General features: G+C 45.7%; 1 protein-coding gene across 4 annotated transcripts in view; it reads left to right on the top strand.

Annotated features, from left to right (window-relative positions):
- The window catches only part of LOC113981730 (coronin-2A-like), a 58,741-nt gene that overhangs the window by 20,000 nt on the left and 20,515 nt on the right, over window positions 1-18,226 (top strand). For 2 of the 4 annotated variants that reach the window (XM_027709292.1, XM_027709295.1), the window contains exon 1: window positions 16,625-17,087. In XM_027709292.1, the coding sequence (XP_027565093.1) occupies window positions 16,854-17,087 (234 nt within the window). In that variant the 5' untranslated portion in view covers window positions 16,625-16,853. Of the gene's footprint in view, window positions 1-16,624; window positions 17,088-18,226 lie in introns of those variants that run through there. The other 2 variants (XM_027709294.1, XM_027709293.1) reach the window with 2 other exon arrangements.

Below are 18,226 nucleotides of genomic sequence, written 5' to 3'. Positions count from 1 at the left end.
CCACATGAAGAACTGTCTGAAATTGACTCAGAGCAATTAGCAGGTTGTCTTTAAGGACTCTTCAGAAGATGGAGATTTCTGAGCTCTAGACAGAGGGAAGCGTGAGCTTCTCTGTAAGGGTATATCAGAACACGGGAGAAATAATGAGATGAAAGAGGCAGCAAAAGCATGGCAAAACTAACCATGTCAACACACTGATTTCATGTTACAGAGGGTAGTGAGCCCAGTGGATGTGGGATCCTCTATCTTGGCTTTAGAAAAATGTTCAATGTTGTCCCACACAAGTAAGATAAGGCAGTATGCACTAGATACATCTGACTATGGTGAGGTACATATACATTTGGTGAGAGAATTATAGAGGGGAACTTATGTGACAGTTAATTATCAGAATATGAGAATTTATTGAGAAGAGTTTTGCAGGGTTCTTCCTGACGTCTGTTGCTTTTTGGTATTTTTATTAGCAATTAGGACAAAGGAATAAATAATAAGCAGGAAACCAGGAGGAACAGGAAGCCTGCAGAATGACAGGGCTCTGGTTTGAAACTACTTTGAAGAGCTGAAGTACTGGCATGGGAAAATTAGGATGCAGTTCAGCAGTGAGAGGTTCAGGTCTTCAGATGATGCAGTACCGTCAGACTCAGTGCAGTTCTGCAGAAAAGTGTCCAGAGGCTGCAGTTTATTCCAGGCTGAACACAACTCATTGACATGCTGTAGCAAGAAAGTGATAAATAGGAACAAGAGAGTATCTGGTGAATTATAAAGGAAGCATCTGTTCATCTGTATTACTGAAATAGATGTATGCAAGTTTTAGGTGCAGCTGCTCTGGTAAAATGCAGATGAGCCAAAGAGCTCAGAAGAAAGGAGAACAAATTCATCAGCTGTTGAGAAAACAAGGCTGACAGGAGGAGAATGAAGTAAAAACTGGAGAAGACTGGAAAACTGGGTATAAACTTTTGTCTGGGATCTGACTAAATAGAGTAAGAAGCAAGGGACACTGCACGAAAGGAGATTTAATTTTGACAGCAGGGACAAGCTGCGTAATTGTAAAGGCAGCTTAGAGCTGGGATAAGTTTAGCAGGAATATGATGGTCTCTCCATTACCCGAGAATTTTAGAAGAAATATCCTTAGGGAAGAATGTAGAGAAATGAATGAGAAGAACAGCAAAAAAGATGGACTCCCAAGACCTGTGGTGACCTGCTTCTGTTCCACAAATTTATGCTTCCTGGGAGACATGTAGGCATGTAAATTAGGTAGTGAGAGTCTATTTTGAACTTAAGCTGGCAGTACTCAAATGTAGGTATTTCCCATTTTTCACAATCCACTTACCAATTGAGGACCTTCTTGCTAAGCTCATTCTACCTTATCACTGTGGTGAGGAACCATCATAGTACTGGAATCTGAGTGCGCAACGTCACAGTGATTTTGGGTTTTGTCAGTGCAGTTTGGCTTCCGAGGCCTGGTAAGAGTTTACAAAAGCCATGCTGACCCTCCATCTTTCTCACTTTTACCTGTGTATCTACTATGTTCCACTTTTTACTACTTTGATGTTATGCTTTTGCAAGCCTCCCCTGAAAACCTTCTAACCTGTATGTTCCTCAGTTGGTTTTGAATGAGGGAGTTCACACTGTGGTCCACTATTTTTGTTGCTTTAAGTCACCTGGTTGAGTTGTTGCTTTTTTTCCTTCCCCTGAGAGTGGCCTGTCCGATGAATCCCTGGAAGGCAGTGTTGTGTAATGGAAATATCTCCCATCTTCTTCACACTGACTGTACACACAAAGTTCTGGTCTACTTTCACTGTATCTGCTCAGGATGCTCTCCCTAGAGATCACTGTGCAGATTTCACAGGGTCAGAGCGTGGCGGAGGGTGAAGGCGCCTCTGGAGATCACCTAGTCCAACTGCTCAAAGCAGGTTCAAGGCCTTGTCTGGTTGGGTTTTGAGTATCTCTAAGGATAGAGACTCCACACCCTTTCTCAGCAACCTGTGCCTGACAGAGGCACAATGTTTGACCACTCTCACAGTCAAAAAGTTCCTTCTTACAGTTAACTGCCTGATCAAGCTCAGGCTGATGGGCCTGTGGTTCCCCAGATCCTCTGTCTTGCCCTTTTTGAAGATAAGGGTGACATTTGTGTTCTTACAGTCCTCAGGGACATGCCCCATTGCCATGAGCTTTCAAAGAAAACCAAGAATGACCTTGCAACAACACGGGTCATCTTCCTCAGCTCCTGTGGGTCCATTGTCAGGCCTCTGTGCATGTCCACAGTCTGTTTAAATGTTCCCTGACCTGATCCTCCTCCACCAAGGGTAAGTCTTCCTTGTTTTGGGCTTTCTACGTCTCTCAGGGACCCAGGGTGCCTGAAGGCTGATCTTAGCTGTAAAGACTGAGGTGAAGAAGGCATTCCATGGCTCAGTCTTTCCAGTGTCCTTTCTCACCAAGTCTGCAATCCTTGCTGGTTCTTCTATTGCTTCTTTGCAAGAAAACTTCCTCATTTGTGCTTGCAACTTCTTCTTTTTGAGAAAAAACAGAGTTGCAGTTAATATTTAGGCTTTTTGCCTTCTCTGAGCAAAATTAAGGATTTACATTTCCTTTAAGAAAGGAGCTGAAATGTTGGAGATCTGTTGTGACACCTGCATCTTCCTGGTGCACCAGCAAGCAGCCTCCTAGGTACCAGAAGACAGGAAGGTGGCCCGTGCACTACCACTACCAGATGTTGGTGGTTGTTGGGGGCAGATAACCTGTTAAATGCTCATCTCCAAGATCAGTTCTTAGCAATATTTCCTCTATAGGGACAGCAGTGTATTTCATACAGCCTTACCCAAAAGCTTTCACAACCCAAGGCAAGGAATGCTTAAAATGAGAAGGAACAACATGACCCTTTCAACACAAAGCTTGGATGGCTGTATTGAGAGTTTGACTTTGATTTATTGATGTACATTCTCTTGAGAAGATCTTGTTATAAATGAGGTGTCATTGCACAGGAGAGGACAGGAGAGAGGAGCATTTGCCTTTATGATAGAGACCTTCCTCTTGGGGCAGCAAGAGCTGCTAATAGGATGGGATGAGGGTAGTTCCAGATCAGTGGAGCAAAAGGACATCTTGGCAAAACCTCCACCTACTCCTCCAACAGTCTGGCAGCACAGTAATTCCCTTGGTGTTTTGAGGGGTCCCCTCTAGTTTCCTTGCAGGCTGAAAACCAGGGGCTGCCTCTCCATCTGCCTGGTGGTGCATAGGACTCATTATTTATGAGTATACATAATTAGTGACTCTGTCATTAAGAGACTTGCAAGCCCAACTTTGCTGGCTTCCCTCTGGCTGCTGGTGAGTCCTCTCTGGAAGCAAAAGGCAGGTGTCTCTTAAAGTACTCCTCGCTCTACTGGTTCTCCAGGCCATGCCTGGAGAGCGTGGGCAGAAGTCTCTGGGGGTAGGTCAATCTAATGAGGGCAGTACAGGGTAGAAGGGGAGGGAGGGAGTCTCCCTCCTGGAGGTTTGCAAGGCACAGCTGGAGAAAGCTGCAGCTATACTGATATGTCACTGAGGATGGCCATTCTCTGAGCCAGAGAATTGTTCACTAAACTTTGTGATAAAACTGTCCCTTACTGCTGCTTCAGATAAAACGGAAAAGAGGAGAGTGGGAACAGGATGAAATCTGGTGACATCACATGGGAATAATATCTGTGTGGGGTAGAGCAAATGATGAGTGGACTGTGCTCCAGTGGGCTGACTGCTCATGCCTGAGCCTGGTCCATATTAGCATGAGAGTCTGTCCTGTCTTCCAAAACCCTTTTGGAATGAGTGTGTGCAACTTGCAGAAAACTGTGTCTTACTACAATAATTTAGCAAGAGGGACGTGTTTGCCCACTCTGCCATTTCTAATGAAACCCTTCTCATTGCCTTGAAACCTGGTGGCAAACGAGGACACATGGGATGGGATATTGAAACCCAGCACTGGGTTTGTACTAAAAAGTGGCACCTACAGACTAGCATGACAAGTAGACACTTTTCTTGCTGCTGGCTTGCTTTGTGATCATTGTGCTCCTATTAGGGTTGCAGCCAACAGCCTTTTCTCTGCACAAGGCGAGAAGAAACAGTGAGAAATGCATTTGGAGCGGTGTGAGGTTGAAAGTTTTAAAGCTGTCTGGAAGCGAGAAGTTCCTGTGCACACTATTTTTTCAATGACTGTCTCTTTGAATGCTCTTGCTTAACCTCAGGGGCAGGGTTGCAGTACCAGGTTTCAGGGAGAGAGATCTTTGCCCTGTAGAAGAAGCATTAGTGGCATTATTCAGAGTAAATAGAGTTATGTGATGTATTTGTGTTTGCCAAATTTGTGTGTCCCGGTCTAGCTGTGTGGTTCTGGGACTTAGCTGGCTTGGTTGATTAGTCAACTGCTAAAAGCAGCCGTTTCCCAGTGAAGATGCTTGTATGTGAGTCTTGCTGGTGTGTCGCATCCAGGTGATAGATGTCATCTGCAAGGGGTGTAAGAAACATTCACCTTGTTGGCCTGGTGTATGTACTGCATTGCTTCCCAGCTGTGCCTTGGTGCTGACTAGGTAAGAGCAGAAAGTCTTGGAGCAGCCTGCTTAGCAGATGTTCCGCTGCAGAGCTTCATCAGCAAGCAAGATGCAGCAAGAATCACACCTCTCTGATCAAGAGGGGCCAACAATCTCCTCAAAGCAGAGACACTGAAACCAAGACCCCGAGCCTGAATGAGGAATGCACAAGCCTGGTTTGGGAGCAGGCAGCAGATGCATTCCTGCTTCAACATAAATCTATTGTGGGGACAGCTGAGCGAGGAGAGGGGAAGTACTTTTTTATGGAGCTCTCTTGTACAGCCTGTTCTGTATGGAGCCATGTCATGAAATTTACAGTGCACGTAGCTGGTTCTCAGGCAGAAAAACAGCAGTATTTCATGATACATTAGCTACCTTATTTAAAATCATGTATTTAACTGTTTCCTTTGTACAGGTCCTGGGGTATTGGGAATGGGAATGTATCCTCTGTTTCCAGTACACAGTTTGGTGTTCAGTGTAAGGCAATAATGAAGCTGACTTCATGTATGTTAGCTTCTGGATCTAAGCATTATTTAATTGTCATTAGTGAGACAAGAGAGCTGAAAGGGCTTTTTGGGTCTCTTAGAATGTATCTTCTTACTTTTTGGCATCAAGTTACATTATTCACTTTTGGATGGGGAGGGATGAATTTTGAGAGAATAAACGGTGTGGAAGAAAAGTGGAGGAGAGGAGGAAGATTTTAGCAGGACAGGAGAAGGATAAGATGAATGAAACTGATTTCAAGAGAGTAGGAGATAAGGGACCAGAGGAAATAATGGATCTAGGCAGATTTCGGGAAGGACACTGATTCTTACTTTGGTTTGATTTTATTACTTGGAGCTGAGTTCCTGTAAAGGTTTTATTTCATGGGCTGCTGATAGAGGGCTGAGAAGAGGATGTGTATCTTCTGAGGAGCTTTCTAGTTGCACATCCTATGCCACTTACCATCTGCTTTTTTACATGGCATTTAAAGTTTGAATCTCTTGTGGCACTCTCCTTGGATACTTGCAAACAGTGTTCTCAAGAGACTTGCAAGGCTGCCCTAAGGGTTTTTTGGCCATAGAAACATCACTTAAAATGATATGGTTGAAAGGGAAAAGGCATTACCTGTGCAATACAAGTTTAGCATCCCAAAAGAGAAAGTAAAAAGGGAAATGGAAAGCTTTAATGGCATTTCAGATTGAAATGTTCATTGTAACTTTCAAAATCCTCCTTATTAGCATTTACCTTCCTTCCTTTTGTCTTTTTTGACCCTGTGTGCAATAGAAGGAATGAGGGGTAAGTGTATTTTTTCTCTGTTGGTCCCTCTGCTTTTCAAATTATTGGTAACATTCAAGAGATTGAAACCTCAGAGAAGTCCTTCAGAACTGTAAATTCTCTTGATTCCCTGGCAGTAAGGGCACAGGAGGAAGAGAGTCCCAGCTTGTCAGGATCACCTGAACAGCTGAAGTGCTTTTCAGGGTCGCAGGTGAGAGGTAGCGGCAGAATTTCGAAACCTGCCTATGAACAATAGAAAACAGTACTTAAATGTGTTTTGGCAGGCTATCACGTTACGTGCTTTCCCCAGGAGTGCACTGGCACAAGGTGTTCAGGTGTATGGCAGGATTTCAGCCTGTGTCTCCTGATGCCAGCGCAGCTTTTTTGCAGGAATGCAACACAGGCCTTGTGGAGAACAGGTCTTAAAGAGAAGGGAGGCTTCATGCACAAAACTAGGGGAGCGTGAAGCAAACATAACCATTATTAATTCATTGGCACGTGTTTCTACCCTGCTGAGAGGTATGCAGCAGAAGAAAACAGAAAACAATTGTTTGGCAAGGGACATGTACATCCACTCAATGGATGCACGCAATGCACCATTGCGCACTATGAACTGGAAGGCTCTCAGCCCAGGTGTGGGGTGTTCTGAGCAGTGTGGGCATCTTATTGTGTGTTTGGATGGGGAAAGGATGCAGGTTTGTCTCTTCAGGAGATGCTGTGCCAGATTCTGCTCTCCAGAAGAGCTCTGTCTGTCCTTCTGTCACTGCAATTGTCCTGATATCGGGACCAGAGATAGGCAGTCTGTCACCCCCTTGCTTACCTGAAAGCAGACAGAGCTGGAGAGCTTTCTGTTAAAACTTATAAACTTACTTGGCCTTCTGCATTGGCTTAATTGAGTGATACTTCTCAGCCTTCATGTGCCCTGCTTCCATGCCAAGACTGTAATACAGTCTTGTGAGAGACCCCTCATCTAATGTGATGCTTTACAGGCAGTGATCTTGTGCTTGCCCAGGATTAGTTTGAATGAAACTTGTCAAAAAGTCTTTGAATAAAGGTGATCTTATAGCTGGTGGAGTAGGATGCCTGTTTCTGTCACTGGAGTCAGCTGCGAGCCTGAGAGGAGTCAGCTCCTCTCTCTACAGCCTTGAATGAGTGAAATGTTATTAAGTGGGGGACAGAAAGGGTCAAGGACTTGTGCCTCGATGGATGCATGTTGGATGGATGCATGCTGGTGCTACCAGGCCCCTGGATGCACTGTGCAAGAGGTGGAGCTGGAGAGGGGGGTGTAGTTCATCTCTGGAGCCTGGTCCCCCAGGAGATGGGTGTTGGGGTGGGGCAGGGGCAGCACAGAGAACCAACCAGCTGTCTCTGCAAACAGGGAGGTGATTTCCAACCTTGTTAGCTTGGAAAAACTTTCTGGTGCCAGAGACCTCAGACACCTTCCTGAGGGAGCTCCAGGTGGCCTAGCCAAGAGGAGAAATTTCTTGTGCCCACTGAACTTGTTCAGCTCCTATGAGTTCTGCAGATGGTGTTTTGTGTCACTTTGAATGCTTTTGTGCACCCATTTCCTTCCTTTACCATGATGTCATGTAATTTCTGCTTTTGAAGGTGCCACCCCTTTTGCTCACCATCACTTTCAGGCCTGCATCTGGATGGGGTGGTCCACATGCTGTTTGTAGCCTTGTAGAGATGCTGAGTTTAACTTCAGAAAAATAGGGCCTACTTGTTTTAACAATGCAGTCAAGAAGGTTTCAGCTGAAATTCTGCATAAAACAAATGAACTGAAATTAAACTTTTGTCTTTCATCTACCATTATACCACTCCTGATAGTAACCCGGAACAGTGACACCTTTGAAAGGATCTATTCTGGCCAGTTAATGGTGGGAATGATGGCCATTGCTAAACAGCTTGACTTGCAGTGCAGCTCTTGGTACCTCCTGCAAGGAGGACCCAGGAAACTACAGGCCCATCAGCCTGACCTCAGTGCCTGGCAAGTTTATGGAGCAGGTCATCTGACAGTATGGACAAGGGATCAGACTCAGCCAGCACGGGTTTAGGAAGGGCAAGTCCTGTCTGAGCAACCTGATCTCCTTTTATGACCAGGTGACCTGCCTGGTGGATGAGGGGAAGGCTGTGGATGTGTCTATCTGGACTTCAGCAAAGCCTTTGACACCGTCTCCCACAGCATAACTCCTGGAAAAGCTGGCAGCCCATGGCTTGGACAGGGGCACTCTGTGCTGGGTTAGGAACTGGCTGGAGGGTCGGGCCCAGAGAGTGGTGGTGAACAGAGCTGCATCCAGTTGGGATCCAGTCACTGGTGGTGTCCCCCAGGGATTAGTGTTGGGCCCAGTTCTGTTTAATATCTTTATTGATGGTCTGGATGAGAGGATTGAGTGTACCATCAGCAAATTTGCAGACAACACCAAGTTAGGGGGGAGTGTTGATCAGCTGGAAGGCAGGAGGGCTCCGCAGAGGGACCTGGAGAGTTGGGCTGATTCCAACAGGATGAGGTTCAACAAGGCCAAGTGCCCAGTCCTACACTTTGGCCACAACAACCCCCTGCAGCGCTACAGGCTGGGGGCAGCCAGGCAGAAAGGGACCTGGGAGTCTGGATTGACAGGAAGCTGAACATGAGCCAGCAGTGTGCCCAGGTGGCCAAAAGGGCCAATGGCATCGTGGCCTGGATCAGGAACAGTGTGGCAGCAGGAGCAGGGAAGTGATTCTTCCCCTGTACTCACCACTGGTGAGGCCACACCTGGAGTGCTGTGTCCAGCTCTGGGCCCCTCAGTTCAGGAAGGACATTGAGGGGCTGGAGCAGGTCCAGAGAAGAGCAACAAGGCTGGTGAAGGGACTGGAGCACAAGTCCTATGAGGAGAGGCTGAGGGAGCTGGGGTTCTTTAGCTTGGAGAAGAGGAGGCTCAGGGGAGACCTCATCACTCTCTACAGCTCCCTGACAGGAGGCTGTAGCCAGGTGGGGGTTGGTCTCTTCTCCCAGGCAACCAGCAGTAAGACAAGAGGGCACGGCCTTAAGCTGTGCCAGAGGAGGTTTAGGTTGAATATTAGGAAAAATTTTTTTGCAGAAAGAGTAATCAGACATTGGGGGCTGGCCAGGAAGGTGGTGGTCCCTGAAAGTTTTTAAGATGAGACTGGATGTGGCACTTAGTGCCATGGTCTGATAACAACAGTGGGGTTGGATCAAGGGCTGGACTTGATGATCTTGGAGGTCTTTTCCAATCCAGTTGATTCTATGATTCTGTGATTCTATATGAAACAGATTGTTCTGACGTAGCTATACCTGATCCAGCTGCTTTGCCTCTGGATGTTAAGAACTGACATTCTGACAGTAAGTACTGCAACTGAAAATTGATTAAAACAGCAATACTGAGTGCCTTTCTAAATGGACTAGTGTAGCCAGGATGAGTGGGTGAATAGCCCTGCCACACTCTGGACATAGCAGACTTACTGCACATGAAATTACAATTATTATGTGATTACTCTTTGAGCTCTATGACTCTGTCTTCTATCCAAATCAGAGTCAGCTGTAGCTCTGTTGTCATTGCTAGGATTATATCAAATCTGTCTGGGAAATGCCACTGATAAAGATTCATGCCATTCTCTCTTCCACTGCTGTGGCTGATAGAAAGTTTTACTGCTGCCTAATTGAGAACTTCTTTGATGGAGTTAAAACACATGTCATTTGACTCTCTTGTCTCCACTGGACTTTGAAAGCAGATGATTTATATCCTCCTTGTAGCAACTTTTTCTGTGTTTGAAGCCTACTGTCATGGCTTCCCTCCTTCATCTCCACACCAAAGTTTTTGGTACTTCTTAGCAGGTCACACACCTTTGATCACTGGTCCATACAACTCTACACTGAATTCTCCTCTAACTGTCTGGCACCTTCCTCTAGAGCAGTCCCCAGACTTGACGTTTTTTGTCTGGTATTCATGTTGCTGCTGATGGGAAAGTACAGCATCATCCTCTTTGCACACTTGTTCTGTATCATTTCAGTCCTGGAAATACAGACAACTCACACCACAATTTAGTATTGCAGCATGAAGGCAGTTTGCCTCCCTCCTTGCCTGTATTTTCAGAACAGAGAATATACCTAGAAGGAAAGAACATCCAGGTTGGAAAATTATGGGATTGTTCAGCCTTTCCCCTTGCATAAAGTCACTGGAAAATTGTCTCCAACGCTAAGCCCATTGTTGAATCAGGTGGATGGATCTTGTCTCCAAAAGAGTCAGGCATGCCGAGCCCTAGCTTTCATTTGGCATATGGGAGCCATATGCATATGGTGGCTGATTATCCTGCTCTGTGCAGGGAATTAGAAAATGAGTGACCTTCCTGGCAGTCAGCAGCAGAATGCTTGAAGGTCCTGGCTTCCAAGTCTTCTGTTGTCATTATAGCTGGAGATGTGCATGTCTGTTCACAGGGGAATGAGACAAGGTCTGCTTCATAGCTACTTCTCCTTTGCTGGAGTGACACCGTCACACTGCCTGGCTGTGGTTCCCTGATGAGCTGACTGGGGACCTCATCGCTGCCAAACACACTCCAGTTCCCTCTCGTTCCAGATGTGATGTGACCCCCATACATTTGTGCTCTGTTTAACTCAGATACTTTCTGTGATCTGATTCTGCTCAAGTGCCTTACGTTGGTTTTTGGTTGGGTTTTGCGATTGGTTGTTGTTGGGGTTTTTTGTTTGTTTGTGTTTTCTTAATTCCCATCCTCCCCCTGAGTTAAATTTTGGCTCTGAGCAAGAGAAAGCATGGATGGGACTTGAAGGGACCAGACCACAAGTAGTGCAGGAGCGTGTGCTGGAGAGATCAGCTCCTAGCAGTGGTGTGGAGCCGCACCCAAGAACTAGTATTTGTCGGAAATAAGGTTCCATCAATCTTCTGTCAGGCCTTCCCCAGGATGTAAGGAAAATAACTTCCTGGTCTGCTCCTGGCACTGCCAGGGATATCAAAAATACTAAGGATTTCAAAGATGGTAAAAGGCAGAATACATTACTGCCAAAGTTTTGAGTTTTTGGACTATTAGGTCTGACTTTGCCGCTGTGACTCTTTTATAGAGTACTGTGCACCAGCGTAGAAGGTGCTCTCAGTTCGATCTGGATTAGGCTACCAAATGTCTGGGTTTCCTCAAATATATTTCATTTTTTTCCATGTGTTTATTTTGTCCACGACCAAGATAAATTAATCCAGAATTCACAAATGTCATGTGTGGTGCAGGCAAATCCACAATCCTAGGGTAAGTGGAATGCGATAGGACAAACGGGAACATGCTGGCCTGTGGTGAAGCACATGTTCAGTCAGTTGGACTTGCATATGCCTGTTTGTTTCTGTCTGACATTTCCTAGAGAGTAGTAAATATGCCGCAGCATGGCTCTCCCAATACTGCTCCTGAGTGCTGCAGACTTCCCTAGGCTTCACAACCCTTACAGGAGCTCGCTCCTTTGGCAAGAGCTGAGACCTTTGCACTCATGTTTCTCAGATGAGTCACAAAAAGCTAACTCTTCATAAACAGCCTTGTAAAAGAGTGAGAGGTAAAGCAAAGTCCCTTCAGTGCTACTACATCATATTTCCGAAGGCAAGTGGTGGAACTGGCTTCTCCATCTTTAACTGCCTGCTCTTTAGAGGTCATACAAGCATTTCAACATTTATATCTGGTAAGTATGAAAGAGCTGAGTAGGCTGTGCTTGAGTATATCAAAGTACCCCACTGGTTTTCCAGGCACCTTTTCAGATGCCAGAAAGATTTCCACCTTTTTTTCCAGTTTTATGATATTCCCAGTCATATCTTGCCCTCCTGTATTGTATTGTAGGTGCTTGAAGTTCTTTCCTGTGGTAGCTGAACTTGAATTCTGCAAGCTGAGATAGGAGACAGCTGTCTTTCCTAAGCACTGTCCAAACTTGGCCATTTAACTCCTTTTATTTCCTTTATTCCTTGTTCACCATTAACCTTTTACTGGGATGTCAGTATCTTGCTGTGTGTTCCTGCTCTCAGTAGGAATGGTATTGCAGTAATTGCTGCTGTCTACTTGGTTACTCCTTTCTGCAGAAGAGCCTTGAACCTTCAGATCACACACTCTCTCCCAACTCAAGAGCAATTTAGCTAGAAGTTCCTTACAGCCAGGTGATTAATTTCCTTTAATAAATGTAATGTTCTTGCTGTAAGAAGTTACTGCTGCATCCAGACAACACAGTGATTTTTTTCCCTCTGGTGTGAGTAAGCCTAACTTCTAAAGCTGTAAGGAGTGTGAAGTGTGAGAACACTGCACCTCTGGGGATGTTTGGGGAGCTAGCCAGTTGCATATAATCTCAGCTTGCTTTCTACCTGTGAACATGCCTTCTTCCAAGATTAGCTTTCAGGATTGCTGCTTTCTTTTTCAAATAACTTCCATTTCTGTGTTTTGGTTTGGGATCTCACTGTATCAAAGATCCTTTGCACCTAATGTTTTCTGCAGAAGAAATTTAATCAGCTAAGAATATGGACAAATGCAGAGTTAACATAGGTAAAACATGCCAAGGTGAAAGAAAGCAATAAATATGACTGTGAAAGCAACTGGTGATCTGCCAGGACTGATTTTTTTACAGGCATTTGTTTTTGTTCAAGGTGGGGTTGGTTCTGAGCTGTGTCAGTGGCTTGGGAGGAGGCAGGGAATAGGACAGAACTTGTGTCCTAATACTGTTCACAACCCAAATCTTCCAGTGTGACACACTATGTAAGCTTCGTGTATCTTTATATTGAGGGATGCTTGTAGAGCTCAAGAAATACCTTTTCTTAGCCTTTATTAGTCATCCCAGGAGGATGCAATATCATGCCAGCAACAAAGACGTTTTAGTTTAGAATTGCTTGTTAGGTGATGATGCACTTGACTCCCTGCCCTTGAGTGCATTAGTGCTTCCCTTCAACCATTTGCCCATAAGAGCGAGTGGTCTAAGCCTTGCTGTAACTCAAAAGCTGCTTGGTTGGGTTCTCTTGTCAAACTGGAGTATCACTGATCCAGCATCACTGATAATACCATTCAGCAAATGTACATTAAAGAGATCTATATAGGGCAAAACCATGCCTTCTCCCAGTCTTTGCCCATACTCCCAGCTGATTTTGTGGGGCCCTCTTTCACCCATAACTTTCTTGCCTGATCTGCACTTCTTTTTCTTTGAGCACTAGAATCTTCCTCACCTTTGCCATGTGCCTTTCACTGGGTAAATCTTGTGGAAAGAGTAGGATTTAATAGTCTTAATTGCCTTTTCTGACCAACACTGGTAATTTTCTATTTGAAAATAGCGGGTTGAGGGACATGATTCTCCCCATCTGCTCTACTCTCATGAGACCCCACCTGGAATACTCTGTACAGTTCTGGTGTCCCCAACATAAGAAGGACATGAAACTGTTGGAGCAAGTCCAGAGGAGAGCCACAAAGTTCATAAGGGGACTAGAGCACCTCCCTATGAAGACAGGCTGAGAAAGCTGGGGCTGTTCAGAAGATGTTGCTTGGAGCTCTCATAGCAGCCTTCCAGTAAATGAAGGAGGCCTACAAGTAAGCTGCTGGAGAGGGACTCCTTTTCAGGAACTGTAGTGATAGGACAAGGAGTAATGGGTTCAAACTGAAAGAGGGGAAACTGAGTTTAGATTTTAGGAAGAAATTCTTTACTAAGAGGGTGATGAGACACTGGAACAGGCTATCCAGGGAAGTTGTGGATGCCCCAACCACGGCAGTGTTCAAATCCAGGTTGGATAAGTTCTTGAGCAGCCTGGGAGGTGTCCCTGCACATGGCAGGGGGGATGGAACTAGGTGATATTTAAGGTTCCTTCCAACCCATGTGTGGGGGGAAGCCCCACAATTAAAGTTTGAGGTAGTGCAAAAGTTAGGCCGTGTTCCATGGGAGCAGTGGAGCTGGTTAGATGGTTTCCATGGACACGGCCTTGGGTTGCAGGGAGTACAAGGTTAAGACGGTTTGATAATGTGCAGGTGCTTGGATTCTTGGGTGTTGTTGTGGGAATATGTTTGTGTTGTGTGTGAAGTTGGCAAACTTAATAAAGGCTGCCTGCTGCACTGAGCAGGCAGACATCTCGTCTCACTATCCTTGTGTGTCTTGTGTGTCTTGTGCGTCTTTCTTCCCCCACCGGACCAGGCCTCAAGACAAGATACCCTGCGACACCCATGATTCTCTGATTGGATGAAATCAGTTACATTAGTTATTTTAAGCTTCGCTGCTCTCTGTGGTAAGGGGTTCTTGTGTTTAGCATGCTTCATGTGTCGCCCACCAAGCACACCTTGCACTGCCTTCCTGTCATGCTAGAAAAACAGCCTTTCGTCTTGCATGCAGCAAACTCCAACAGAAACTCCGTGTCATCCAGAACAAATGGTGGACCGATCTAGCTGCAAAAACTCAACTATGTGCAGATACAGGGGATCACAAAGGATTCTATGAGGCCCTGAAAACAGCATACGGGCCTACATACCAAGTCCAAAGCCCACTACTCAGTGCAGATGGTCAAACGCTTCTGACAGATAAAACCCCCATTCTGAACAGATGGTCTGAACACTTTCAGACTCTTTTCAGTACCAACCGTGTAGTACAAGACTCAGCAATTCAGTCCATCACACAACAACCAGTGAAATACGAATTGGATACTGCCCCCACTCTAGGAGAAACCCTCAAGGCCATACAGCAGGTGAAAATCGGCAAGGCAGCTGGGGTTGATGGAATCCCACCTGAAGTCTGGAAACATGGGGGCCTTGCACTCCATGCTAAATTTCATGAGCTTGTGGTGCGCTGTTGGGAACTAGGCGAACTACCTTCAGACCTTCGTGATGCAGTCATCATCACCTTGTATAAGAAGAAAGGTACTAAATCAGACTGTTCAAATTACCGTGGTATTACTCTGCTCTCCATTGCTGGCAAAATCTTGGCAAGAATACTCCTGAACAGACTAATACCCGCTATAGCAGAAGAAATTCTACCTGAAAGTCAGTGTGGCTTCAGAGCCAACAGGAGCACCACAGACATGATATTTGTTCTCAGACAACTGCAAGAGAAGTGTAGGGAACAGAACAAAGATCTCTATGTAACCTTTGTCGACCTCACCAAGGCTTTCGATACTGTGAGCAGAAAAGGTCTTTGGCAGATTTTGGAACGTTTAGGTTGTCCCCCCAAGTTCCTTAAAATGATCATCTCACTTCATGAGGATCAGCACGGCCAAGTCAGATATGGCAACACACTTTCTGAGCCCTTTCTAATAAAGAATGGTGTGAAACAAGGCTGCGTTCTCGCTCCTACCCTATTCACAGTCTTTTTCAGTATGATGCTTCAAAGGGCCTCGGCAGACCTCGATGATCAGGACGGTATCTACATTCGATATCGTACTGATGGAAGCCTATTCAACCTAAGGCGACTGAAGGCCCATACTAAGACCCTAAACCATCTTGTCCGGGAGCTGCTCTATGCTGATGACGCCGCCCTTGTTGCCCACACAGAAGCAGCTCTGCAGCGTTTAACATCCTGCTTTGCAGAGGCTGCTGAGCTCTTTGGGCTGGAAGTCAGCTTAAAGAAGACAGAAGTTCTCCATCAGCCTGCACCTCAGGAAGTCCCCCACCGTCCCCACATCACCATCGGCCAGTCAGAACTCAATTCAGTCCAACAGTTTAATTACCTAGGCAGCCTCATCTCCTCAGATGGTAAGATTGATGGGGAGATAGACAATAGGTTAGCGAAGGCATATAGTGCTTTTGGAAAACTCCATAAACGAGTTTGGCGTAATAAACACTTGAAGAAAAGCACCAAGATCAGTGTTTACAGAGCCATAGTGCTGTCTACTCTTTTATACGGTTCCGAATCATGGGTCATCTACCGCCACCACCTGCGTCTCCTAGAACGCTTCCATCAACGCTGCCTCCGTACAATCCTTAACATCCATTGGTCAGACTATGTGACCAATACATCTGTTCTCGAACAGGCAGCAATTACGAGTATTGAGGCCATGCTCCTGAGAACGCAACTGCGTTGGGCAGGGCACATCTCTAGGATGAAGGACCACCGCCTCCCTAAGATCCTGCTCTATGGTGAACTTGCCACTGGCTGCCGCAAGAGAGGAGCTCCAAAGAAAAGATACAAGGACTCCCTGAAGCAACGACTCAGCCTCGGGCATATTGATCACCATAACTGGTCCACTCTGGCCTCTAATCGGGAGGCCTGGAGACAGACCATTTATAACGCTGCTGATGCTTTTGAGAAGGCACGCAGGATCACTCTTGAGGAGAAAAGACAACGCAGAAAGAATCGAGCCTTGCAGAATATACCATCCAAGGAGTCTTTCTGCTGTGTCTTTTGCAACCGGACTTGCCTTTCTCGTATTGGCCTTTTTAGCCACCAACGCGCTTGCATGAAAAATGGGTAGAGCCCTTCCCAAATCTTCGTTCGCGAAGCCTAGCCATGATGATGATGATGTGTCTCATCTAAACACCATTTAAAATGCTGTCTGTCAGAGGGCTGTAGCACAGTTATAAACCAGACATACAGAACATCATTGTCAGTAGGGAAAACATCAACAGATAACTGTAACTATTTCTGTGATCTGTCAAACTTATTTTTTCTGATTGTGTGAGCAAAATTTAGGCTAATTTTTGGTTCTAAAGCACCTGAGGGCTAAACAAAGACTTGTTTGCTCACCATCTTTCAGGCTTTTCTCATGCAAGATCTTGTATCTTTCATGCTTTCTGAGCTCTGTGCTGCCAGGATTCATCTCAAACTTGCTGTCATCTGGACCTGCCCCAGTGATAGGGACTGCTGGGCATGCACAGCTCAACTGGCTGGTGATGGTGAGAGCTGTCATTTCTTCCCTATGCCCTCCTCTCTCCATTAGAGATGTGCAACAGTGTGCAGAGGCAGGGTATGCCAAAGGGATGAAGACCAGAATAGAAAGCTCTGTCTGCCACTTGCTGGCTGAAGGTTGGTGTGAGCTGCCCAAAAGGTGGAGAGTGAGTCTGTAGTGGGGAGATGGGAGTAGGGGTCTGTGAGCCTTGCCAGGCTGGCCAGTCCTCATGTCACAGGGCATTGTGTTTCTCCCCTTGCAGATGTCGTGGCATCCACGGTACCGCAGCTCTAAGTTCCGCAACGTGTATGGCAAAGCCGCCAGCAAAGAGAAGTGCTACGACTGCGTGCCCATCACCCACAGCGTCCACGACAACCACTTCTGTGCCGTGAACCCCAACTTCATTGCTGTGGTCACTGAGTGCGTGGGCGGAGGTGCCTTCCTCGTCATTCCCATCAAGCAGGTGAGCTCTGCCGGGGCGAGCTGGCTCTCAAGAGCACATCAAGAGGCTGGAGGAGAGACAGGCTTTCTAGGGATCTAGATCGCAGAGGATGTTCAGTTAATGCTGCTGCCAGAATGGCAAAATGACGGAAGAGGCACCGGTTGCCCTGGCAGGTGATTCCTGGAATGTGTGTACTTACATGCCTTGTATTGCTGCTTGCAGATTTTTGACACCTTGCTGCATTTCATAGCTCATTTGCCTTGTATAATGAGCAGGAACTATGCTATTTAGATGTTTGTGTCCTGGGAGAAACAACACATTAAAAAGTTTTTAGTGGATACAGAGAGCAAAACCAGAAAGGTGCTTTAGTGGCATGGCTTCAGCTGTGACCAAAGGAGAATATGCTATGTTTTGCTTTACCTTCTTTGTAAAAGAATGGAGACACAGTTATCAGGCAATGAAGCTCTTAAGCTTCAAGCATTGATGCTGTAAAAACTTCCCTTTCAGAAACAAATCCCAGCTTTGTGAGTTTCTATGACTTAGGATCTGCTGAGAGGGAGAAGTTGGCCATCTGATGTTTATTGCTTCAGAATAATTAAGCATGCACTAATGTGGATTAGTTTCAATATGAGATTATGATCTCTCTGGAATCAGGACAGAACAGATGAAAGGCAAAAGTTCAGCCTTTAATTAAAAGTTAATTTATGGTGTTATTGCAATGCCACTTTTTCAATATATATTTGCTAAGGATGAAAGTGAACTGGCTATGCTTGAAGAACCTAGCACAGTTCCTGGCCCTTCTGGACTTTGTTTATTCATTCCTTCAATGTTAGTGCTGTTCAGAGATGTCCTAGAGTTAACCACTACCCTGTTTTTCTTGACTGAGTAACTTCTGCCCCCTCGACCATGGTCTATTGAGGCTGAGGAACTTGTCTTTATCACAGAAATGCATCTATAAGCAGACAGCTGTTGACTGTGGGATGTGGGGTGGGACCAAGCCCTCAATGTGTTGACAAAGGTGCTTGCACTGCTTACTATTAATTCTTCTGTCTTCTCACCTCTTCTCAGCTTGGCTAGTCTTTAGTAGTAATTCTTCCTTTCTTGCACCTGCTCAAATACTACACCCAGATCTGAAATACTGCATGCAGGAATCAAAGACA

The sequence above is a fragment of the Neopelma chrysocephalum genome, unplaced genomic scaffold (assembly GCF_003984885.1).
Source record: "Neopelma chrysocephalum unplaced genomic scaffold, ASM398488v2 Primary Assembly neopelma1_96737, whole genome shotgun sequence".
NCBI classification, from domain to species: domain Eukaryota; kingdom Metazoa; phylum Chordata; class Aves; order Passeriformes; family Pipridae; genus Neopelma; species Neopelma chrysocephalum.
This window is presented reverse-complemented; position numbering and strand designations above follow the sequence as displayed.